Source organism: Neolamprologus brichardi, chromosome 5, assembly GCF_056152115.1.
Source record: "Neolamprologus brichardi isolate AB-2024 chromosome 5, ASM5615211v1, whole genome shotgun sequence".
NCBI lineage: Eukaryota > Metazoa > Chordata > Actinopteri > Cichliformes > Cichlidae > Neolamprologus > Neolamprologus brichardi.
The window spans coordinates 30,794,633-30,820,112 of record NC_142108.1 but is presented as its reverse complement, the minus strand read 5'-3'; the positions used below and the strand labels follow the sequence as shown (position 1 = coordinate 30,820,112).

Genomic DNA, 25,480 nt, shown 5'->3' with positions numbered 1-25,480 from the left:
ACAGAACAAATTGTAACCCTCACCAGAGAAGTCTCAGGAGCCAATAGTTTGCAGTCTTCTCTGCGTGCCTCTTCTTTCTCCAGCAGCAGTTCAGAGTTGGGACCTCCAGGGTTCATAACTGAACCGGGGGGCCGAGGGCCAGTGTCTCCACGGTGTTTCTTGGTGATGTGGGCCTCAGGGCCGTGCACGGTCTTTACATGTTTACGCAGAGAGCTTGGATCTGTGTATCGCTTGGTACAACCAGGGATTTTACACACATAAGGTTTCTGTAAAAGACAAAAGCATCTTATGTGAACTCCTTGCATTCCACAGTTTACTTTACTGCTGCTTTCCTGCTATGTAAAATCTTATGATTCAAATAGAAATTATTTCCAATTTATGTTGTGTATCTTGGCATGTGAATCTCTACAATACATTTATATTAATTTATACAATTATTTTACATGAAAGCGTGCAATGAAACAGCACAAAACAGTTACATGTTACCCTTTAGGAAGAAAACACATGATTTAATCTAATAACACTGTTAATAATACAGAGCTTCGATATAGGTTTTAAGGAATGGAAGAACAAAGGAATTCAGAGACTGAGGGACTTATTCTCCGACAATGTAGTTATGCTATTTGACCAAATGGTTGAGAAATATATTCTCTCCCCAAACATGACTTTTTCCGTTACTTACAGATAAGGCATTACATTTCACATAGTACTAACTTTAGTGAGAGTCATGAAGTCTCTCCTGTTGAAAAATTATTATTTTTAACAGACAAAGAGGTACCTGTGAAGATATTTTATAAGGCTTTATATTCTGTACTTTCAGTGATGTCACAGAGGCTTAAAGGCACATGTGAAAAGAAGTTAGGTATAGCAATTGATGATGAAGAGTGGAAAGATGTCTGGAGTTATGCCAAATCAATCTCAGTTTGTAATCGTACCAAAGCAATACAGTTAAAAATCATACACAGAATGCATATATCCATATTTCGCAGACATCAATACAATCCTACCCTTTCACCCATGTGCCTCAAATGTAAGACAGAAATTGGTACCCTAACTCACAGCTTCTGGTCATGTTTGAAATTGCAAGAATATTGGTCTAATGCGTTATCTGAAATGGAGAAGATTTTCGGTTGTGAATTGGAGATGGACCCTCTGTCTCTCATACTGGGCCTCCCCAGCCGGCGATTAATATCCAAGAATAATAGGAGATTGTACTGTGTTCTCACCTATGCGGCGAGGAAGAATATACTACTCCAATGGATTTATGAAAAAGCACCAACTATTAAAGGTTGGCAAAGAGTAGTGTTGGATCTAGTGCCATTGGAATATCTCACATGTGTACTGCACTCAAAAACAGATCAATTCTTTAAGGTGTGGGAACCAAACTTGAATTATGTGGAACCTGATGTTTCTAATATTATGTTACAAGGATTCTCTTGAGTGTTCAAACTGCAACGTACTACTGGGACCACAAGTATTGTACTGTATTGTATTCTCTCTTTATTTATTTATTTATTTTTTAGATGAAACTGAGCTGGTGTTCTGTGTTTAGTTATCAGTCTGTTTGTTTTTGTTTTGTTTATTTGTTTTTGTTTGTTTATTTATTTATTTTTGGTTCTGAATTGTACACTTTATTATGTAATTATGTACTATTTGTGAAAACAGAAAAACTAATAAAAATATATATTAAAAAAAAATACAGAGCTTACACAGCAACATGCACGTGACATTCAATAGCTAAATATTACCTCATTGGAATGAGTTCGGTTCTGGTGTTTAGCTCGGTCTGAAGCATTGGAGAAGGCTTTGTTGCAGCCTTCATGTTCACACACATATGGTTTCTCCCCAGTGTGAGAGCGCAAGTGGGTCTTCAAATTCTCCAGGCGAGAGTAGGCCTTATTACAGCCTTCAAACTAGAACAGCAAATATACACAATTGTTTAATTAACGCTGTTACAACAGCTAAGCTGCGAGAGAGGGGATGATTAGAGTCTGTAAAAGCTTTGACAACAAGCCTGCGGTCCTATAACAATATTAGATTTGAGCTACAAAACAGTAAAGCGAGTTTTAAAATATAAACAAAGATTGTTAATCCACACTGAAAATAATATATGGTATACATGTCAAGGTGCACAGGAACACAGAAGCATGTCGGAATTGAAGATGTCTAGACAAGGAAAGAGAAACAAGAATTAAGAGGCAAAACAAAGACTTAACACATGCGCTCACAGTGCACTTGTGTGGCTTCTCTCCTGTGTGTCTGCGCATGTGAACCACCAGCATGTACTGGGCTTTGAAAGGCCTCTGTTCTCGAGAGCACTCCTGCCAGTGACACACAAACTCCTTCTTCTCCCCGTGGATGTGCTCGTTGTTGATGTGCTGCAAACACAAAAAGATTCATTGTTAGTGACAGATAGTGGATACTCCCATGACATGTTTTGGGATGGAAGCATTCTATAGTTCTATGCTCTATGGTGTGCCCATTTAATTTCATATATGTTGATGTTTGCCTTATTTTAACATCTATTACTGATCTGTAAATACTTAAATAAATACCACCTTTTGACAAAACTTTCACAGGACGTGAAGGTTTGTGTATCCTTAATGGAGGTGGGAGAGTTGAAGAGACTTTCATTGGGAGTGACAAGAGACTAAGATGGTTTGCACATGTGCAGAGGAGAGATAGTGGATACAATGAACAAAGGATGCTGACGATGGATGCAGGACATGCAGAGTAGGGCTGGGTATCGTCACTGATTTCTAGAATCGATTCAATTCCGATTCACAAGGTCCTGAATCGATTTGATCCACGATTCGATTTAATTCGATTCGATTCGATTTGAATCTGGGAAATTTTGACAGTCAGAAATATTATAATTCAGATCAGTGCATTTACATATTTTTGTATCTATAAAAAGGAAGCTGACACTTTCGAGACTTTATCAAAGGTGTGAGCATCACAGCAGATGCCTTTGTGTCAAAGTAGCTGAAGATAAAACAGAAAAACATGAAGGTGGTTTTACTGGCCTGGATTTTATAAAAATATTCTGCAGTACATCAAAAACGAAAGAAAACCATTAATCAACATATGAACATTACCTCTGAAGTTACAGCGGTTTTATTAGAGACACGCTAAGCGTTTTGCATTTTGCATAATTTTAAAAAGTTTAAATTTGTTCAGTATTGAACGGCAGAAATGAAGTTTTCTTTTCGGAAGAATGTAAAAGGGAAAAAAAACAGCGGCTGACAGCGCTGTAAACAACGGTAGACTTGTGCGTAACAAGCAAGCGAATATTGAAGAAAACAGATCTTTAGACGGGAAACTGTTCTTGAAGTGCAGAGAGAGAGAGAGAGAGAGAGCTGTGCATCGTGTTGGAAGCAAAACAGTAAAAGTCAGAGTGAATTCATGACGATGTTTATGTGAAGCGTAGTTTGGATCTTCTTTTGCTGCTGGTTCGGTCAATATTGTTTGGAGAGACATCAAACTAACAGCTTTAGAATCAGCGCATAAAGGGCGTGAACACAAAGCGCGGACCCGCCGACAGATCAGAATCAGCGAGCTGTCGGCTTTCAGCCCCGACTGTGAGAAAGGCGACATCTAACTGATTCTGATCCGCGGGTTGCGCTGTGTGTTTAAGTCTTTGTGCAGAATCCGTGTTCCTGCTCTCATTTACTGTCTTAGCTGTTTGGTGGTTGTTGAAATTTTGTGAGATTTTACCTGAGATTCTGGCATTTCGGGCAAAATAAATTTATATAAAAATAAAATCGATTCAGGATTTTAATGAATCGATTTTACGTTATCCAAGCCAGAATCGATTTTAATTAATAAATCGATTATAAAAACCCACCCCTAATGCAGAGGGTTGGTGTGACAGGCTAGGATGCTAGGCTGAGATGGAGCCATATGAGCCGCTTCCTCTGAATTTATTAAACATCTGCAACAGCTGGGTATCTCTGTGTAAGGCATGATAAGTGAGGATCCTACAGGTCAGTTAAACTTTGTACTTTTCTCCTTCTCAGACAGCTTAGCGGTCACATACAGAAACTGTATCTAATCCATTATCCACGGCATCTCTTCAGTTTAGCTAGTTAAAGGGTTAGTTCACCTATTTTACTGTTAACTGTTACAATATATAATATAAAGCTATGAAAATACAATTTGTTTTGTATTTTATTATATAACCTCCTTTCTGTTCCTCTCTCTACTTTGTATCTGAAGGCTGGCAGCCCTGTTCTTAGGCTACGTTCACACTGCAGGGGAAAGCGCATCAAATCCAACTTTTTTGACCCTATGCGACCCATATACGATCATGGTGTGACAGTGTGAACGGCACAAATCCGATATTTTCAAATCCGATCTGGGTCACTTTCATATGTGGTACTGAATCCGATACATATCCGATGTTTCAGAAAGCGACTGCTGTTTGAACGGTCATGTACATTAAATCCGTCTTTTACGTCACCGACACAAGACAGACGCCAATTATCAGCGCCCGATAAGACATCGCGAACGCTTCCTGGCCATCCAGTGAAACTGTTGGGAAGACAACGTTGGAGAAACGTGAACATTTTATTTGTACTGTATAATCTGCAGATTCTGACAGAAATCTGCAACTATCCTTTGAAGCACCGCTCCTCTAAAACAGCAGTAAGGATCATTATTAGGTTATCTACATTATTATGTAAATAACAAAATAACTTAAAGCAAAAATTGGGAAACGTGAAGTCTGAAGTCTTTATATTAAGGTCCATCAGTCAAACAATACTGTTGCTCTGGGTCTAAACAGAGTGCGTTGTGTGTGACGTCTTCTTTTGCACATGCGGCCCCTTTGAGCGTTCACACTAGAGCGCGTTTGCTGTCGCATTTTATTTGTAGTGTGAACGAGCAGACAAAAAAATCGGATTTGATCAAAAATCGGAATTGAGCATTAAGACCTGCAGTGTAAACGTAGCCTAAGTCTTACATGAACTAGCTGGTCTTGTGTGTCAAATTCCTTGTTGCAGCTCTCCCAGCGACAGTTGGTCTCATAGACGGCCTCTGGTTCAGGCTTCCCGTCCTCTTTGTCCAAATCATCTCGCCCATCCAGAAGGCCCAGAAGAGGGTCCTGCAGACACATGTGTAGAAATGAAGAATAGCTCCAGTTTATTTTGTGCAATTATCTAAACAACATATTTTCAGCCATTAAATATATAATTTCACACACTGCTAATATAATGGAAGTAACTTAGTATCCATTTCACTGTTTGACATATGATCATCATTACTGTACCTGAGTGCCAGTGGAAGAAGGGCTAGCTACATCTCCCTCTGACCTCTCCTCCAGGCTCTTCACATTCATGCCATCAATCGCACCTCCAAGGCCTGGCTCTGTCTTCAGCTGCAAATCATAATATAATCTTTGTCTTTCTCCTCATTCAAAACTTAAATGCGTATATATAAAACGTGCATTCATTCTTTGTCATTTACCCGCCGCTTTCTCTTCCCACTTCCCAACTATGCTCTCCCAGCTATGAGAAGCAGAGGGTGTGCTGAGTGAAAGAATGAGCTTACGTGTCCGTGTTTGGGCGGAGCATGGAGCCGAGGATTGTGGGGAGGTAAACGTGAAGCTTGGCAGGGGCCTGGTGTGTGTCCTCCCAGAGGTGTTCCTCCTCCTCCATACATGGACCCCTGTTGTCTGGACTGGCAATTTATATTGCTGGAATAACCGAGCGATGGACTGTGGAGCGGGAGATAAAAACAAATAAAGGGAACTGATAAGAAACTAAAGAGAATCAGCAGCTAAAGATGGTGCGGTTAGAAATACACTCTTAATGTATTTTTTGTCAATTCTTTAAAAAACAAGAAATACATTTTGTTCAACTTCACATAATCTGCTTTTATTATTTAAAACCATTTGGCTGAAACATGTGTCACCATCTGGCGTGGCTTAAGGAATGTCATCACATCACACCTGATAATAAATATTGAAGAGGGCTAAATGAGAGGAGACGGATTATCAACACAATTTAAACATGAAAGAAGAAACGTCAGCAAACGTGCAGGACATTACTTTCAAATACTTTAAAGTGGACTTATTTATCGTTTATTCACCTGTCCATCTATCTATCTATCCATCTATCTATCTGTCCATCTGTCCATCCATCTGTCCATCTATCCATCTGTCCATCCATCCATCTGTCCATCTATCTATCTGTCCATCTATCTATCTATCTATCTGTCCATCTGTCCATCTATCTATCATCTATCTATCTATCTGTCCATCTATCCATCTGTCCATCCATCCATCTGTCCATCTATCTATCTATCTATCCATCCATCTGTCCATCCATCCATCTGTCCATCTATCTGTCCATCTGTCCCTCTATCTATCTGTCCATCTGTCCCTCTATCTATCTGTCCATCTATCTATCTATCTGTCCATCTGTCCATCTATCTATCTATCTATCCATCTATCTATCTATCTGTCCATCTATCTGTCCATCTGTCCCTCTATCTATCTGTCCATCTGTCCCTCTATCTATCTGTCCATCTGTCCCTCTATCTATCTATCTGTCCATCTGTCCATCTATCTATCTATCTGTCCATCTATCTATCTGTCCATCTATCTATCTATCTATCCATCTGTCCATCTATCTATCTATCTATCTATCTATCCATCTGTCCATCTATCTGTCCATCTATCTGTCCATCTGTCCCTCTATCTATCTGTCCATCTGTCCATCTATCTATCTATCTGTCCATCTGTCCATCTATCTATCTATCTGTCCATCTATCTGTCCATCTGTCCATCTATCTATCTATCCATCTGTCCATCTATCTATCTATCTGTCCATCTATCTATCCATCTGTCCATCCATCTGTCCCTCTATCCATCTATCTATCTGTCCATCTATCTATCTGTCCATCTATCTATCTGTCCATCTATCTATCTATCCATCTGTCCATCTATCTATCTATCCATCTGTCCATCCATCTGTCCATCTGTCCATCTATCTGTCCCTCTATCCATCTATCTATCTGTCCATCTATCTATCTATCTATCCATCTATCTATCTATCCATCTGTCCATCTATCTATCTATCTGTCCATCTGTCCATCCATCTGTCCATCCATCCATCTATCTGTCCATCTGTCCATCTATCTGTCCCTCTATCCATCTATCTATCTGTCCATCTATCTATCTGTCCATCTATCTATCTATCCATCTGTCCATCTATCTATCTATCCATCTGTCCATCCATCTGTCCATCTGTCCATCTATCTGTCCCTCTATCCATCTATCTATCTGTCCATCTATCTATCTGTCCATCTATCTATCTATCCATCCATCTGTCCATCTATCTATCCATCTATCTGTCCATCTGTCCCTCTATCTATCCATCTATCTGTCCATCTATCTCTCTATCTATCCATCTATCTGTCCATCTATCTATCTATCTGTCCATCTGTCCCTCTATCTATCTATCTGTCCATCTGTCCCTCTATCTATCTATCTGTCCATCTGTCCCTCTATCTATCTATCTGTCCATCTGTCCCTCTATCTGTCCATCTGTCCCTCTATCTATCTATCTGTCCATCTGTCCCTCTGTCCCTCTATCTATCTGTCCATCTGTCCATCTATCCATCTATCTGTCCATCTGTATATCTATCCATCTGTCCATCTATCTATCCATCTGTCCATCTATCCATCTATCCATCTGTCCATCTATCTATCCATCTATCTATCCATCTGTCCATCTATCTATCTGTCCATCTGTCCCTCTATCTATCTGTCCATCTGTCCATCTATCCATCTATCTGTCCATCTGTATATCTATCCATCTGTCCATCTATCTATCCATCTGTCCATCTATCCATCTGTCCATCTGTCCATCTATCTATCTGTCCATCTATCTATCTGTCCATCTGTCCATCTATCCATCTATCTATCTGTCCATCTGTATATCTATCCATCTGTCCATCTATCTATCCATCTGTCCATCTATCCATCTATCCATCTGTCCATCTATCTATCCATCTATCTATCCATCTGTCCATCTATCTATCTGTCCATCTGTCCCTCTATCTATCTGTCCATCTGTCCATCTATCCATCTATCTGTCCATCTGTATATCTATCCATCTGTCCATCTATCTATCCATCTGTCCATCTATCCATCTGTCCATCTGTCCATCTATCTATCTGTCCATCTATCCATCTGTCCATCTGTCCATCTATCCATCTGTCCATCTGTCCATCTATCTATCTGTCCATCTATCTATCTGTCCATCTATCTATCTATCCATCTGTCCATCTGTCTGTCCATCTATCCATCTATCTATCTATCTATAGTTGCAGACTGGCAATTTTGCATGTGTTCAAAGTAAGTAATAAGGTCAGAGTACATACAAAAAATCCCTGAAACCTTCAGCTCAGGCTTCAGACTGCTCTAAAGGATGGAGCTGGAAATGAGCATAATAGGTCCACTTTAAATATTTGACCTGAGGTCTGTTTTTATTGACAAAGGGTAACCGTGACTTTCAAATCATATAAAATCAAGTGATATCAGACCTCATAGCGCTCACAGAGAGATGACCATAGGAGCTAGCGCCGTTGGGGTTGCAGCGAGAGTTGACAAAGGCCACTAAGGAATTCGGTGAGGTCCGGATTACCGTCTGCAGGTCCACACTGGCATCAGACAGAGGAGAGATGGACAGAGCTCTCTTTTTGCTTAGCTTAAGCATGGAACGAGGAGTGGAGAACCTCGAGCCTACAGGAGAGATGACAATGAAAGCAGAAGGGTTAAATTTCAGGATGTTTTTTTTAAAAAAAAATCTAAATTAAGGTTTTCCTTACCATCACCTGATCCAATCTGATCAGAGCCATGTTGAACTTGGCAGAAATTGTGATGAGAAATCATGTTCTGGTTACAGTAGGGGGCGCTGTTACCACCTGCAAAGCATTACAGACACTGAAATGCACTGCTGCAAAAAGCTACATTATTTTTAAGTAGGGCAACAAAGACAGGATTAATGGGTCGCTGCAGCTCAGAGAGTCAGAAAGAAGCACGCACATGCCGAAAATCAGCCTAAAATTTAGGCTGACCTGCAGAGCCGTGCAACTAAAACTTTTTCAAAACGTTTCACCTTTTCTGTAATGACACATGTTCTTGGTGGTGTCTAGTCTGGACCCTTTCTTTTTAGACTTTTAGGCGTAATAGAAAAAAATAATTAAAATAAATAGCAAATAAGTAACATGAGGTACAAATGGAAGAAAAGCATTTTAGTACTTTGCATCAGCAGCCACATGAGAGGTTCATTTGACTGTTTTGATAACATTCAACATGACTGGTGATGTAACATACATGCATACAAATTTAACCAGTTACTCATTAACAAGTAAGTGTTCAGTCATATCTGTATCTATATATGGATATATTTGAACGCACACAACTCTTTTAGCTCTAGTTCGTCTTTATTTAACTGACTAATTTAGAGTAATCCACCCGCCTGCTGTTTTACTGCAACCTCACACTGCAGATTTATATCTCCACAGTAAAGCCAGCCAACTGTTAACTTCTGTTCACTCCTTTTGTACATTGTTTCTTGGTTTTAGTCTCTCAGGTATCCTTAAATCCAAATCAATAGCAGCTGTGAGGTTAACGGAGATGTAAAAGATACTCTGACTCACCCTCTGTGGGCGGCATGCCCCTGTGGCCCATCATACCGTGGGGTGGTGGGGCTTGAGGGTGCCTCATATATTGATCCAAGCAGGGGCCAATTCCCTGCCCTGGTCCTGATCCATGAGTCATGGGATTATACATAGCGTGGCAGTCCTGGGGCGGGCCGTCGAGGAGCGGAGCACGAAGCGAAGACACATCACTGTAGGGAGACTGATCTGATGGGACTATGCTGCGAACGTCAGAGAAAAACAGCAAAAAAAAAAAAAAAAAAAAGTGTAAACTGCAAATACTCTGACAGGGAAGTGTGACAAGGAATGATAATGATTTCTGATACACTGTTGTGCACTCTTTTGTAGCATTTTTATCATTTTATTTACAGTCATGCTGATTAAACAGTCATCTAAACCTAAATCATAATAAATAAATGAAAGCCTGATAAATGGGATAAGATTATACTCACTGGAAAGCTTTATTTCCAGCCTGTAAGCTAGAATTACATATAGAAGTTTTCTATTCCATACCTGGAAAGACTAGCACTGCCTAAAGACTACAACTACTATTGTGCTGTGTCCTTCCCACCACTAGATGGTACACAGCCCTTATTTCGGCCTAAACTTTGGAAACTTACTCATCTGGGTTTTCCCCTAAGCTAGAGACATGAATCTTCATTGGAACTTTCCAGTCTTCATGAATTTCAATGGATTCTCTGGCATTTCTTTACTCTCACTGGTTAGCTCAAAATTGGTCTCTCCTGTTCTTTTCTTGCTTTTCTCCGTCCCTGTTGCTCTTCTTCTAAAAGGGAAAGACTGCATCTCTCCACCTTCTTCTAAGTCGCCCTTTGAGTTCTTTAATTCTTTTACCCAAACGTGTATTCCACACAGGAGCTTAATCTGTCCTCTCTAATCCACTCTGCTGGTTCCCCCCGAATTTACCTCCCTCCCATTCATCCTTTCTGTTATACTTTTCTGTTTCTCTCGCTCTCCTTCCTCTGCAACTCGCTGTCTCTTTCTATCTTCCTTTCTCCCCCCACCTCCTGCTCCTCTGTTCTTCCTCTGTCCTGCCCGGCCACCTTTCTCTCCAACTCTCTCTGCTTCTCCCTCACTCTGGGTAACCTGAGTGGGGCGCGAGGCAGTCATGCAGAGCGCAGCGGGGCCTGGTCAGCCTGTAATTAGCAGCTGTCAGAGAGAGGCCGAGTCCACCCGCAACCTGGGTGGCATGAGAGAAAGGAGGGAGACGGCGCGAGGGTGGATAGAGGAGGCGTGAGGGGCTGAGTTAGCACTGTGTCCACGACAATTGCAGACATATCTGAGCTTCTGTACCCTGAGAATATCTGTGCGATTGATTTCTGAGCCTAAGATATCAGTCGTCTCTGCTTTCTAGGAGAGCTGATGCGATTTATTGTAATAAAATACAAAAAAAAAAGTCAGATGTCTCAGATTTTGCTGATCTGTAGCAAGATTACAAAAAAGAAACAGCTCTGGTTATTAAAGATGACAGCATTGTGCCATTTTTAGCATAAAATCTGGCAACAAACGTGAAGGTCTAGTACAAAAGTACATGACGAACACCTACAAACTTTATTTATTGAGGTTTTTGCGGGGAGTTAAATCCTGGAGTAACTCTACTCTTTGCAGAAGTTTAATACCTTCTTGTCTGTAGAAAGAGAAACACCCACACCTGACAAGCCTGTGTCGTCGTGGAGAAGTTGCAGATCAGCGCCGAGCAGATAATTTAGCTCAGTTTGACCAGACAGTTTGAAATCGTAGATAAAACTATTATCAGAATGTAAATTCGGTAAATTACAGAACAGAAATATTGCAGCAGTTTTTGAAGAAAGCCAGTAACACTGGTTTATCTTCCAGGCAGCACTGAAAAATCTCAACTGTAGCTCATTCTGTGTGTGTGTGTGTAATAATGATGGTGATTATATTGTTATCAGATTTGCTGAAAATGTCGAGCTACTCTCTTGAGTTCTCTCACGTAAAAGAGCTGCGGCTGTTTAAAAGCAACAGGAGGCCTCGCTCCGTGCTCGCTGCCGTCTTACCCTCTGGAGGGCTGGCTGGGTGAGGTCTCGTAGTAATACAGCCCCTGGTGTGGCTGCATGTCCACTGGCATCGGAGCTCTGAGACCTAATGCTCCCCTTACACCCTGGACCTGACAGAGAGAGAGAGAAAAATAAAGAGACGAGGACACGGTTAGGATGAAGAGAAGGAAATCCAAACAAACCCAACTCCACCAAACAAAACTGAACTCCACCAGAAAGAAAATCCAAATACAGAGAACAATTGTGGTTGAGGGGGAAAAAAGAATACGTAGGATGTTAATAACAGACCAAACCAAACTAAGAAAAACAGTTTGTGGACAAAATAAGCTCTGAAAGCTTGAGTCATACTTATTTTAAACAGTCCAGGTTTAAAATGCCAAATCCACTGCTTAAGTAAAAGCAGCACATAGAAGTGAAATGTAAAAGAACTCACGTTCATCTTAATTTCATAGCTCGAGTGCAAGGTTCGACCTCGACATTTAACAAAAGATTAAAAACACATCCTGTACTCTTAGAGAGCTTTTAAAAATCTTTCTATCTTGTTAAACAACTGACGAGGCAGCCGCGCATGCTCAGCGAAAAGAAAATCAGGGCTTTGCCTTAAAAAGCTTAAAGGACACAGGTTTAGCGATGCTAGCAAGACAAACAGAGAAAAATGAAAGTGGAACAAAGCGGCCTTTTGTGCGAGCCTCGTATGGAGACGGTATCTTTGTAAGGTAATTCTAGCTGAGAGAGCTCAGGAAACAAGCACCTGCTCATTACATCCAGCCACATCAGCGCAGGTACTAATAGCTGGGACTGTGGGCTCTTACATGTTTCTAAAGGTAATTAGTGCACTGATGTCTGAGCTACAGCAAATGGAAAAAGGCCAAAAACATTCAACAATTTTATGTATTTCTTTTATTTGGACGTGTGCTGCAACAATAAAATAAAGCAAAAATATAAAAGCATCACAAATCAGACTGTGGATGCTGTGTCCAGATACCACATTACTTGGGTTTATGTGACAAATGTTCAAACCCAAACTAGAGGCGCTCCTGTGCTCTGCAGATCAAAGCTCTTTGGTTTCAGTGTAACAGGTTGCGACGCCTGTTGTGCAGTAGCACAAGTGTTAAAAGGGCAGTAGGGACTAGGGGTGGGTTTTTATAATCGATTTATCGATTAAAATCGATTCTGGCTTGGATTACGTAAAATCGATTCATTAAAATCCTGAATCGATTTTTTAATATAAATTTATTTTGCCCGAAATGCCAGAATCTCAGGTGAAATCTCACAAAATTTCAACAACCACCAAACAGCTAAAACAGTAAATGAGAGCAGGAACACGGATTCTGCACAAAGACTTAAACACACAGCGCAGCCCGCAGATCAGAATCAGTTAGATGTCGAATTTCTCACAGTTTGGGCTGAAAGCCGACAGCGCGCTGATTCTGATCTGACGGCGGGTCTGCGCTTTGTGTTCACGCCCTTTATGCGCTGATTCTAAAGCTGTTAGTTTGATGTCTCTCCAAACAATATTGACCGAACCAGCAGCAAAAGAGGATCCAAACTAGCTTCACAAAAACATCGTCAAGTATTCACTCTTACTTTCTCTCTCTCTCTCTCTCTCTCTCTCTCTCTCTCTCTCATTCGCTTGCTTGTTACACAAGTCTACCGTTGTTTACAGCGCTATCGGCCGACTTTTTTTTTTTCTGTTTTATATACTTCCGAAAAGAAAACCTAATTTCTGCCGTTCAATGCTGAACAAATTTAAACTTTTTAAAATTATGCAAAATGCAAAATGCTTAGCCGTGTCTCTAATAAAACCGCTGTAACTTCAGAGGTAATGTTCATGTGTTGATTAATGGTTTTCTTTCGTTTTTGATGTACTGCAGAATATTTTTATAAAATCCAGGCCAGGAAAAATCACCTTCATGTGTTTCTGTGTTTTATCTTCAGCTACTTTGACACAAAGGCATCTGCTGTGACGCTCACACCTCTGATAAAGTCTTGCGTGTGTCAGCTTCCTTTTTATAGATACAAAAATATGTAAACGTACTAATCAGAATTATAATATTTCTGACTGTCAAAATTTCCCATATTCAAATCGAAGTGAATCGAATCGAATCGAATTAAATCGAATCGTGGATCGAATCGATTCTGGACCTTGTGAATCGGAATTGAATCGATTCTAAAAATCAGTGACGATACCCAGCCCTAGTAGGGACCTATTTAAGCCACATGCCACCAGGGGGTGGGGGGTTGGTGGGCACTCCAGGAGTAATTGCATATATTCAGCGCAGGCTTTGGATGTGTGTGTGATAATTAGCCGGAAGTGCTAAATAGAGATCTCACCAAACACCTCAGCTGTCCAGAACTCATAAATACCAAGAAGGGGTTCCCCAGACAACCTCACACACACACACACACCTGCCATTCTCACAGTGGGGATGCAGAATCATCCAGCGGCCACCAAGTCTTTCGAGAACGTGTGCCACAGTGACGGTGAGTATACTGAAGCAGTTAGTGCTGAAACTCAGTCGCACAGGATCGGCAGCAGACCACATGACCTTTAACTGGACGAGCAACCTTTACTATCCCCCCAAAAAAAGTGTTTTCACTCATACACGTTACAGATAATTACAACCATGCATGCACAGCACACTCACAGAGAAACACAGGCACAGTTACAAAAGTCCAGTCATATCTATTCAATTCAATTTTATTTATATAGCGCCAAATCACAACAAAAGTGGCCTCAAGGCGCTTCATAGATACAGAGAAAAACCCAACAATCATATGACCCCCTATGAGCAAGCACTTTGGCGACAGTGGGAAGGAAAAACTCCCTTTTAACAGGAAGAAACCTCCAACAGAACCAGGCTCAGGGAGGGGCGGGGCCATCTGCTGTGATTGGTTGGGGTGAGAGAAGGAAGACAGGATAAAAGACATGCTGTGGAGAGAGACAGAGGTTAATAACAGATATGATTCAATACAGAGAGGTCTGTTAATACATAGTGAGTGAGAAAGGTGACTGGAAAGGAAAAACTCAATGCATCATGGGAAACTCCCGGCAGCCTACGTCTATTGCAGCATAACTAAGGGAGGATTCAGGGTCACCTGGTCCAGCCCTAACTATATGCTTTAGCAAAAAGGAAAGTTTGAAGCCTAATCTTAAAAGTAGAGATAGTGTCTGTCTCCTGAATCCAAACTGGAAGCTGGTTCCACAGAAGAGGGGCCTGAAAACTGAAGGCTCTCCCTCCCATTCTACTTTTAAATACTCTAGGAACAACAAGTAGGCCTGCAGAGTGAGAGCGAAGTGCTCTAATAGGGTGATATGGTACTACAAGGTCATTAAGATAAGATGGAGCCTGATTATTTAAGACCTTGTATGTGAGGAGCAGGATTTTGAATTCAATTCTGGATTTAACAGGAAGCCAATGAAGGGAAGCCAAAACAGGAACAACATGCTCTCTCTTTCTAGTCCCTGTCTGTGTTAGATGGCAGAGGCAAAGCGGGAGAGACAATTTCTTCAGGTGCAGAAGTGATCGTCAAACTCACCACACACTAGGATCACTAACTCTGAGCACACAATATCCTCGGCTCTATTTTTTGTGCGATTTTCGAGAAAGGTCGTGCGTTAAAAATAGTTAAAGACGCTTGAGGGTTACATTCCAAAGTGTGACCTGCCTCGTGTCCTCCTCAGTCACGCTGTTACCACGATGTCTGCAGAAGCACTAAAACTGTCACCCGAATAATTAAAGTTGAGTTTGCACTTTAAGAACTTATGGACGATTTTGGTGTTTAAGTGCGTTTTCATTAACAAATTGTATGAATTAGTGTCATTTATAGTAGAAATATGAGTAGAAGGCTGAGGTTCGTCCATAACGCTGATGCTGTATTAGCAGGTGTGTATCACAAAAGTGTTTTGGAGAGTCTAACTTGCACTAGAGTGTGTGTGTGGTAGATCCGAGCATGAGAGTGAATAATGTATCAACCTGCATGTGTGCAACCTGGAATTTGTAGAAAAGTGTGTTTGGCAACGTTTCTCCAGGGAGTAAAACAGCGAGTTCAGTGTTCGCGCACACAAATGTGTCTTGTGTAATTAATTTGCATGGTGCAAAGCTCGTGCTCACATCCAGAAAAAGTCTGAGCAACCTTGTCTCATAAGCTAGGTTTACCTCCAACATACGCAAACAGTAAACGTTACAAACACCAGGCGTCAGAAACAGACGGTGCAGTTCAATCAAAACCTCTACAGCTGTTGAGCGTAAAGTAACTGACCTTATTAGGAAGACGTTGAATTAGACTATAAAAACTTTAGTATTTTTCTCTAATTGGTGATGAATTTTAGGTGGGAAAGTCTTTCGAACCTTTACATAGTTATTACAGAATGAAATACATGGATTTACACATCCAGGATGATTTCATATATGCGGTGCTGACACAGGTGTTGCGCTATTTCAGGTCAGTATTTTGTGAGAAACTCTGAAGGAGTTTTCTGCCCGGTGTAATTTTGTGGTGCTGGGTTTGAGAGGGATGGGGCAGCAGCATATTAAAAACCCCAAGGCCATAAATCAAACGGCTAACTAAACAAATCTGCTCTAGTGCGGCACAGCTAGCTGGGCAGGAACCAAGGAGCTGGCGATGAGGACAGGATGTCCAGCCACTTTGTACACCCAAAACCTCCACATTCAAACACTCAAGGTTCACTAACTCTTGATGTTACGTTTACTGACCGAGTTAGACACTTGTAACCGCTCACTGAAATGAAAAGATTAAAGTTTTCTGTGTGAATGATTCTATCCTTTCAATCTCCTCGGTTCAATCAGAATTTTCTTTTATGAGAGCATTTGTGACTTGCAAGCAAAGCTGGACGGGATTGGTCAACAGAATCCTGACAACATGCAGAAACCAGAAAGCTACCAAAGATCTTGGCCCTTGCTTACAGATTCCTCATATTCATAAGCAGATATCTGTTTACAAAGATTATTTCCTGCCTGACTAAGCCAGATCGACGATAGTCAGACATCCAGTTTACTGAGTTGATGACCACGATGGGAAGCTGGGAGTTGCTTGTTGGCTGACTGGAAAGTGCGACGGAGCCAGCTGGACTTCTCCGACTGAACTGTAGCTGAGCGAAAGGAGGTGAGATTAATGAAGACAGGACAGAGTTGAAAGAGGGCCTAAAAGCCCTGCCAGACGTTTGTTGTTGGTGAACAAATTTAAGAATAAAGAGACTGAAACAAAGAGAAAAAGCTCTGCGAGTTAGTTCTATTCCCATTAGTGCGGCCCAAGTCTTTTTAATCTTATATTTAAATATAGCTAATGACTACTGTTTATGAATGTACTGTAACAAACAGTTACTGTTAATAATACCGAAAAATCCGACCCTATCATAAAGACAAAGATCTAACTGATGAACTGAATCAGCTGGACAATAATAATCCATTTGAATCATTTTCTTGTTTTCTAGTTTTGTTGTACAGAATCATCCTGCTGTGAAAAAAGGAAAGCTTTCTAACTTTACTTCTGCTCTAACAGCACTACACTATTTTTCCAAAGTGAGGCAAATCCATGAATGGGCTTGCTGTTGGATGCCACACTTAACGGTGATATTAGATGAGCTCACCTCCATTAATGAATATTTTAAAAACATCCCTAAGTAGTCTTGAATGTAGCGTAGCCTAATAAATTTCTACCTCAGCTTACCTACTTACTAACCAAACTAACAGAGCCTACCACCAACAAATAAAATATGGGTTTGTATCCTTTATTGGGCTATTACTCACTCACTGTCAGAAACCAAACCACTGCACTATAAAGACTCACAATTCAGCAAAAACTGATACTAAGTATAACAGCAGATGTGGCCTGCAGGCCGTCTGTGAAGGGAATAAAACGTTTCCACAGGAGTCTATGCAGTCCTGTGGAAATGTAAGTGCACCCTTGCACCACACAAATAAGGAGTATAAGTAGCAGCCAGGTGCTGTGAACAAATGCATATGATTGATTGATCATCAGAAAGTAAGATCACTTCTATAAAAGTGTTATGACAATGGCACAACCTTCCCAGGAGTGAACATCCGAGCAAACTTCACCTCAAAGGCCAAACATGCGATACTCAAAGAAAGGCAACAACCCAAGAAATAATCGCAGACTTTACAGGCCTCTGTTGGCATGTTAAATGTTAAAAATCATGACTTTGGGTGCCGGTTTGAGCAGGCGAACATATGCCTCAGAGTCAAATGCAGCAGCCTGGTTTTGTTTTTGACTGGAGACCCTTTGCTGTGTGCACTGAACACGTTTTTTTTGACGGGTTGCCATTCTCTCTAAAAAAAAAAGAACATGGCAGCATGGATTATAGTTTAGAAAACTGCAGCTGAACCAGTCACAAGACTTGTTGAACATTGTACTTTGAAGGGATGAGACCAGGGTGGAAATGTTTGGTGACAAATCTAACGCCATGTTTGGCAAAAACCAAACAGAGCATATCAGCACAAACTCTGTATACCAACTGTGAAGCACGGCGTTGGAGGCGTGATGATTGGGGCTTGCTTGCAGACACAGGACCTTGTGGCTATTGGACTCTGTATTCTAGAATCAAACACGAGACCATGTGTCTGAAAGCTAAAGCATGGCCGAAACTCAGCAACAGGATAATGATCCCAAGCACTCCTGCAAATCTACAACAGAGGCTGAAAAAGTCCAGACCTCACTGTCTGAAATGCTGTGGAGGGAGCTGTGTAAAAATGAATGCCCACGAATCTCAATGGACCAAAGCAATGTTGTAAAGAGTTGGGCCAAAATTGACAGTTACATGAAAAATGATTACTTCAAGTTAATGCTGTGAAAGGTGGTTCTACGCCTATCCAGTCATGTGGTGCACTTTAATATTTTATTGCCTATGACTTTAACTTTTCATTGGAAAATACATCGGTTGTTTATTTAAGTTAAATAGTGTCACTTTAAGAAGCTGAAGCCGTTTCCAAACATGGACTCGAGCCCTGAACTTTAGTCAGACAGTGAGCAGTGAGAATGCAACTGCCCAGCACGTTCAGACGTTCAGTCTTTGACAGGGACTAGAAAGAGAGAGCAGATTTCTCCTGTTTTGGCTTCCCTTCATTGGCTTCCTGTTAAATCCAGAATTGAATTCAAAATCCTGCTCCTCACATACAAGGTCTTAAATAATCAGGCCCCATCTTATCTTAATGACCTTGTAGTACCATATCACCCTATTAGAGCACTTCTCTCCCGCTCTGCAGGCCTACTTGTTGTTCCTAGAGTATTTAAAAGTAGAATGGGAGGCAGAGCCTTCAGTTTTCAGGCCCCTCTTCTGTGGAACCAGCTTCCAGTTTGGATTCGGGAGACAGACACTATCTCTACTTTTAAGATTAGGCTTCAAACTTTCCTTTTTGCTAAAGCATATAGTTAGGGCTGGACCAGGTGACCCTGAATCCTCCCTTAGTTATGCTGCAATAGATGTAGATTCCCATGATGCATTGAGTTTTTCCTTTCCAGTCACCTTTCTCACTCACTATGTGTTAACCATTACAGCCTAGATTTTAATAATATGTATGAATTAAGTGCATAGTAATTACATAAATTGCAAAAAAGTGCAATAAACTATAAAAAAATTGAAAATCGTTTTTGTTTTTTTAACATATATTTCTAGTTAGAGAAATTTAAGAGGCTTATCCCTCAAAACTGTAAATACAAAAAAGTTGCACAAAATAGTTTCCTACCACAGGAAATTTATTTTGAGTGCCTTCATAGTTTTATTTTTGAAATACACCAATTTTTATATACTGCAGGAAAAACGAAAATAAATATTATGATGCAAATTTGCAAAAAAGCAGCATATGCATCAAAATAAACTATTTCCAGCAGTGCAATATGAGTCCTAAGCATCCCAGAAACGACACAGAAAGTCATAAAGTCAAAGATAACTTTTAAAAACACCAATAAAGGCTCATGAGGCCCTGATGGTAAAAACTACATTTCCGCGAAATGACGTCACTTCCGGTTTCGGGCAGGTCATGGCGGACATGCGATAGTTCGCGCTGACGTCTAATCCAGTGTAGGAAGTGTTACGAACAGCTGATCGGATCGGCAAAGCGTGTTTCTGGAATATTATGTTTTTGTTGCTGCAAGTGCTTTTTATGCAGTTTTTGCAAAGCTATATGTGGAAGGAAACCGTGACCGAGGACAAACTGATGGCTTAAGATGTAAGTACAACTCCTCCGGTTTCATATGCAAAAAAAATTATTGCGCTAGCTTACGTGGTTGCAGAGCTACCGGGATTTAAAAATAGTTACGCAAAACAGAGCGTGCTGCTCCGACCGGTTTTAAAGGGTTAACCTCTGTTTCTCTTCCACAACATGTCTTTATCCTGTCTTCCTTCTCTCACCCCAACCGGTCGCAGCAGATGGCCCCGCCCCTCCCTGAGCCTGGTTCTGTTGGAGGTTTCTTCCTGTTAAAAGGGAGTTTTTCCTTCCCACTGTCGCCAAAGTGCTTGCTCATAGGGGGTCATATGATTGTTGGGTTTTTCTCTGTATCTATGAAGCGCCTTGAGGCGACTTTTGTTGTGATTTGGCGCTATATAAATAAAATTGAATTGAATTGAATTGAATTAACCGGCAAGCTCTTTGGTACCAAGTCCGTGTTTCATTCACCAGTAGTAAGTGGGCACTAGTGAAAATACATCTGAAGTAAATTTCCTGCTGTATTCTACATTTGAGAAAGGACGAATATCCCAAAGCTATCCTCCACAAAGTGTCAGAAGTACCACATAAGAAAACAGCTCAAGGGACAAATTGCAGTTGAGGAGGACAGACTTGCTGCAGGGATCTGATTGGACCGTCTGAAGGCATTTTAGAGCTTTTAGTGCTTATTTGTCCCATTAGATTCAGTTTTCAGGTGACAGTTTGTGTTTGTGGGTTACAAAGAGAAACATTGTTTAGTCTCTCACAGTTTCGCCATTTGTGACATTCCCATAAAGTCCTGATCCTCCTCCCTCCGAGGAAGTCTCCAGAGAGGACAGACATTTCCACAGGTCACTGGCTGTGTCACACAAAAGGTCTGATCCGCTCTACTTCTACACTCCTTTTCTCTTGGGTGAAACACTAAACTGGGGCTCACACATGCCCCCCCCGCTTCCTCAGCCAATATAAAAAGCGGCATTTAATGACATCCCCGTTCCTCTCAGTCCTGCTTCTCTTCTAATCTCACATGGGAATGTGAGTATTCAGTCTGTGTTGCTTGTTTGTGTTTTTGCTAAATATTCTACACAACATTTACACGCACTCAGCAGCCTCAACAAAACTCAACACACATCTTCAGAGGTCGCTGCATCGAGTGTAAACACCCATCTGAAAGCATCTTCTTCCTCCCCCACCCTCTCCTCTGCTCCCTGCTGTCCTCTTCCATAGCTCTGTATCTCTGACTATCTCTCGCTTCTCCCCCGCTGCCTCCACCCTCTCACTCACTCCCTCCTTCCCTATGCTCATTCCTGCTCCTGCGACCTCTCCCTGGCCCCTCCCCCTCCTGGCGGAGCTGCAGTCGAGGTGGGTGTTCTCTGGCTGTTATGACTTGAGAGACGATAATGGCAGCTATAATGTAGCCAGCCGTTCCTGATGTGGCTGGGCTTGTGGGGGATTCTGTTGTGTTAGGGCTGGAGACGGACCGCGGGAGGGAGGAGGGAACGGAGGCGGGGCTTGGGCCTGCAGCCAACCACAGCCCAGATTCTACCTCGTTTTCTTCCATTTTTCCTCCCTTCCTTCTTTCTTTTTTTCCTCTTACGCCTACTTTTTCTAACCCCGTTGTTTTCCTTCAGTGGTAAACTTTGTTTTTAATTTCTGCCTTTGTTTTTGTAACCCCCCCCCCTTTCCAACCCCAACACAGACTCTCACCCTTTCCTGCTTTTCTCCCCCACCCTACCCCCCCTTGTGTTTTTTACCCCTTTTACCCAGAATCTGTGAATTCCTCGCAGCTGCTGTAATGTGATGGGGGCCAACAGTGTGACCAGTGAAAGGCCACAGGGTTGGAGACATCACTGTAATGTACAGTAAGCTCTACTTACTAAACTGCTGCAGGGAAGATTAATGTCATATCTACTTAGTAACAGCAATTCTGACTTTGATTTAAACGGCTTTAATGCCCATTTGGTCTCTAAAAAGATACAGAACAGACATAAGCCTCATTGTGTCAGACGAGTAAGTGACTTTCATTGCCATCATAATGATCTTCATCCGTTCATTTTCTTAACCACTTATCCAGTCCAGGGTCACGGGGGGATCTGGAGCCTATCGCAGCTATTGTGGGGAGGAAAGCAACAGCATCACGATGCAACACTGTGCTCCCACATTTCAAATTTATCTCCTCACTGATCTTTTTGGCTCAAAATCTGCTCTATGAGAAGTAGCACCACACATGAGTTTAAACACCATTTTGACTGAATAACTATTCAAGGGTCAAAACAAGTATTTGACCCTAAACTTAAAAAAGGTCATAATCCCTTTTAAGCAGCCAAAGAGTTTGACTTAAAAACAATACTAAAACCACCTGAGCTCTGAGGTTTTTACACTGGCTGCCTGTCCGTCAGAGGATAGACTTTAAAGTTCTGATGCTGGTCTATAAAGCTCTGAATGGTTTAGGACCAAAATACATCAGATCCCTCAGGTCATCTGGATCCGGTCTTTTATCAGTTCCCAGAGTCAGAACCAGACACGGAGAAGCTGCATTCAGCTTTTATGCTCCTTATATCTGGAACAAACTCCCAGAAAGCCTCCGATCAGCTGAAACACTCAGTTTATTTAAATCCAGGTTGAAGACTCACCTGTTGTCAGCTGCATTTGAATAAAGCACCAAATCCACACTTTTAAGCTTAAGTTTCAAAACTTACATTTAACTACTGATTTTATCTACTGTTCTGATTTAATCTGTTTTGATTTTATATACTGTTTTGTTTGTTTGTTTGCTTGTTTTAATCGATTTTAAATCATGCTTTTTATTTGTTTTTGTTTCTAATGTCTCTGTAAAGCACTTTGAATCACCTTGTTGTTGTACTCATTATACACCAGCTCTCTTCATGATCTCCCTACATGTATTATTGAATCACAATTATTTGGATGGACGGATCGTTTTCAGCTGGAGATGACTTAAATTGTATTGTGCTTAGTACTTTTAGGAATACAGCACAATATATAAGGATATTAGTATTTTAATCTACAAAACAATAAGTAAATGATAAGAGTACAAAATACAGTGGAATAGAAGAAGAAACTAGTAAAGTACAAGTACATTATACTAGATTAGATTCTATTGCTGGTCCCACCCAGGCTCTAACTCATTGGATGCTGCACACACTGCAATTATATTTCATGGGGGCACTTGCCACCCTATTCCCTCCCTCTTTACACCACTGTTTAAACTATAAAATCATACAGCCATTTTTAATCACCTGTTGCTTTGCTTTGTAAACTTGAGCATTCAAAGAGTTCTCACTCTAAATATTTTGTTTTCTGTAAAGCTCCAAGGGCTTGATTATAATCTGCTGTGGACCCGGACACAAACAGCTGAAGACCCGACGGTCGAGCAGTCCGCCGCCTGGGGCGGCTGCATAGTTGGTGCACTGTAACGTAAATGCTCCATGGATGAGTCCACGCGGTCACAAAAGCAGGCAGGCACACAGACCCTCGTGCTCGCTGTCGGACCCGAGCAGAAAAGTATAATCCCGGCTTAATGATCGAGCTATAATGCAGATAATGTACAGAGTATACATATATATATACTTACGCATATTATCCATTAAAAAGACAGAAATTCATCAACCAAATTACTGCATTACTGAATGTAAAAATGCATACTAAGGAAAATATATTTGAATATAACAGAAGCAAGTTTGAAGGTGAGACACATGACAACATTTCTTTGGTTTTAAAGTTGGTTAAAAACTTAGTCTGTGTAGCCATGAGACGGGAATCCTTTACTATCCTTTTAGTAGGGGTGCAACGATACACAAAATTCACGGTTCGATACTTTGGTGTCACGGTTCGATATTTTTTCGATACAAAAAAAATGTTCATGCCTTTTTAATTTGTCATTTATTAAAATTATAAATATATATTTTAACTCAAAAGTACAGTTTTTAAATTTAATGTTGCTGAAACAACAAAGTAATAAAAAAATAAATCTATCTGATCGAGAAATCACTCATCTTTGGAAAAGAGAGTTTATTACAGAGAAATGTCTCTTTCCAAAATAAAAGCTCTACTATACGCTTCTTCTGGGCTATATCCTCAGCAGCATATTAAACATATCAGGTCCCCATAAGGAGAATCATGTGCTAACGGCTGTCTAAATGACTCGGGTAAAGTTTGTAGCATGCGTGCTTGTTGTTTTTGTCTGCTTCCACTTGTCTTTGCACTAGGATGATGTCGGAGTAAATGTGCAGTCATATTCGTTGTGTTCCCACTAGTGCTGCCAGCGTTAATCTCGTTGAAATGACGTTAACGCCACAACGCGGCAAATCCCCGTTAATGAGCTACCGGGATCGCCCTGTGCGTGGGGCTGGACAGCGTCAACACGTTAACGAGCTAACTGCGCTAACGCACTAGTTCCCACCATGTAATTGAGCATTGCATGGCACATCCGACATACTGTTTTACTTTTGTCCATGATGCGCTTACCTTCAGGGTCATACTTCACATGAAAACCAAAATAGGTCCAAACGCCACATCTGAATGAGGGTGGGGGAGGTTCAATTTGCCATGTTGCAAGGAGAGCTTAACTTCTGTCTCCTAGCTTGCCCTGCGCTCAGTGAATCTGCGTTCGACTACTCCACCTAGGCTGCACTGTCGAGCGCAGATCCACTGAGCGCTCAACACAGACAGCAGAAGGAAAGTTGATAAAATAAATTAAAAATTTTGTATTGTTCGATACATATGCGTACAGAACCGAAAGCACTGTATCGAACGGTTCAATATCTATACGAGTATTGTTGCACCCCTACCTTTTAGACACAGTCGACACCATCACCCCAGTCTCAACCCCAGCGGTTCACACTTCACGTATCCCTGTACTGTAAACTTTGTGCTGGTGAAGCCGCGGTGCTGACGTCTCAATGCTGGGGCTCTCACCTTGTCAGAATGGCGGGATGAAACGTTGATCCCTTGTTGTTACACAGTCAGAGTGACTGATGAAAGATATTAGGGCACTGGAGGGCTCGAGTACAGCTACTCGGCACAGCTAAGGTAGATAAATCACAGCAAGAAAAATGACTAGAAAACTCGGAGTTTGAGCCGTCGGTGGGTTTTTAATGTTGGGGAATGCTAAACATCATTTTGTATCACCAGCCTGATGAACACCTGGTGCTAGGAGGAAAAAGTGCAGAACAAAAGTGAACTGTAAACATAATCTTTGCTTAACAAACTGACAATGAAAATATTTTGCCCTCAAAAGTCCCATCATTAACTTCCTTTACTGTCACGTGAACAGCCAACCTTAGCGGCACAGTCATGATTACTGTTTTATCACCTTTGTAACCATTGGCTTCATCCGTCGGTGACTTGATCGTGTTTGTTTAGGGATTAGGAGCGGTTCACCTCTCCTTGTATTCATTTGCCTGTACAAGCACTGTTTTGCACTGCTGGCAAATGAGCTTCACTTTCTCAGGAAAGCAGTTAGACTTCTGTTCGGGGGTCTCGACCAAAAAAAAACTCAGTTGAGCTGACAGGTGTGATGCTGACAACACATGTAAGGGTATTTCCTTCAGCTTAATCCCCACATGACTTGCG

The 25,480-nt window shown here is 41.3% G+C and overlaps 1 protein-coding gene across 1 annotated transcript in view; it reads right to left on the bottom strand.

The window, feature by feature from the left end:
- Nucleotides 1-25,480, bottom strand: part of gli1 (GLI family zinc finger 1) — a 65,767-nt gene that overhangs the window by 5,208 nt on the left and 35,079 nt on the right. Inside the window, exons 2-11 of the mRNA XM_087841032.1 lie at nt 11,706-11,815; nt 9,670-9,890; nt 8,836-8,931; nt 8,551-8,749; nt 5,551-5,716; nt 5,270-5,377; nt 4,964-5,104; nt 2,229-2,378; nt 1,749-1,913; nt 24-266 (exon numbers count right to left, since the gene is read on the bottom strand). Of these exons, the coding sequence (XP_087697158.1) occupies nt 24-266; nt 1,749-1,913; nt 2,229-2,378; nt 4,964-5,104; nt 5,270-5,377; nt 5,551-5,716; nt 8,551-8,749; nt 8,836-8,931; nt 9,670-9,890; nt 11,706-11,776 (1,560 nt within the window). The 5' untranslated portion in view covers nt 11,777-11,815. The remainder of the gene's footprint in view (nt 1-23; nt 267-1,748; nt 1,914-2,228; nt 2,379-4,963; nt 5,105-5,269; nt 5,378-5,550; nt 5,717-8,550; nt 8,750-8,835; nt 8,932-9,669; nt 9,891-11,705; nt 11,816-25,480) is intronic.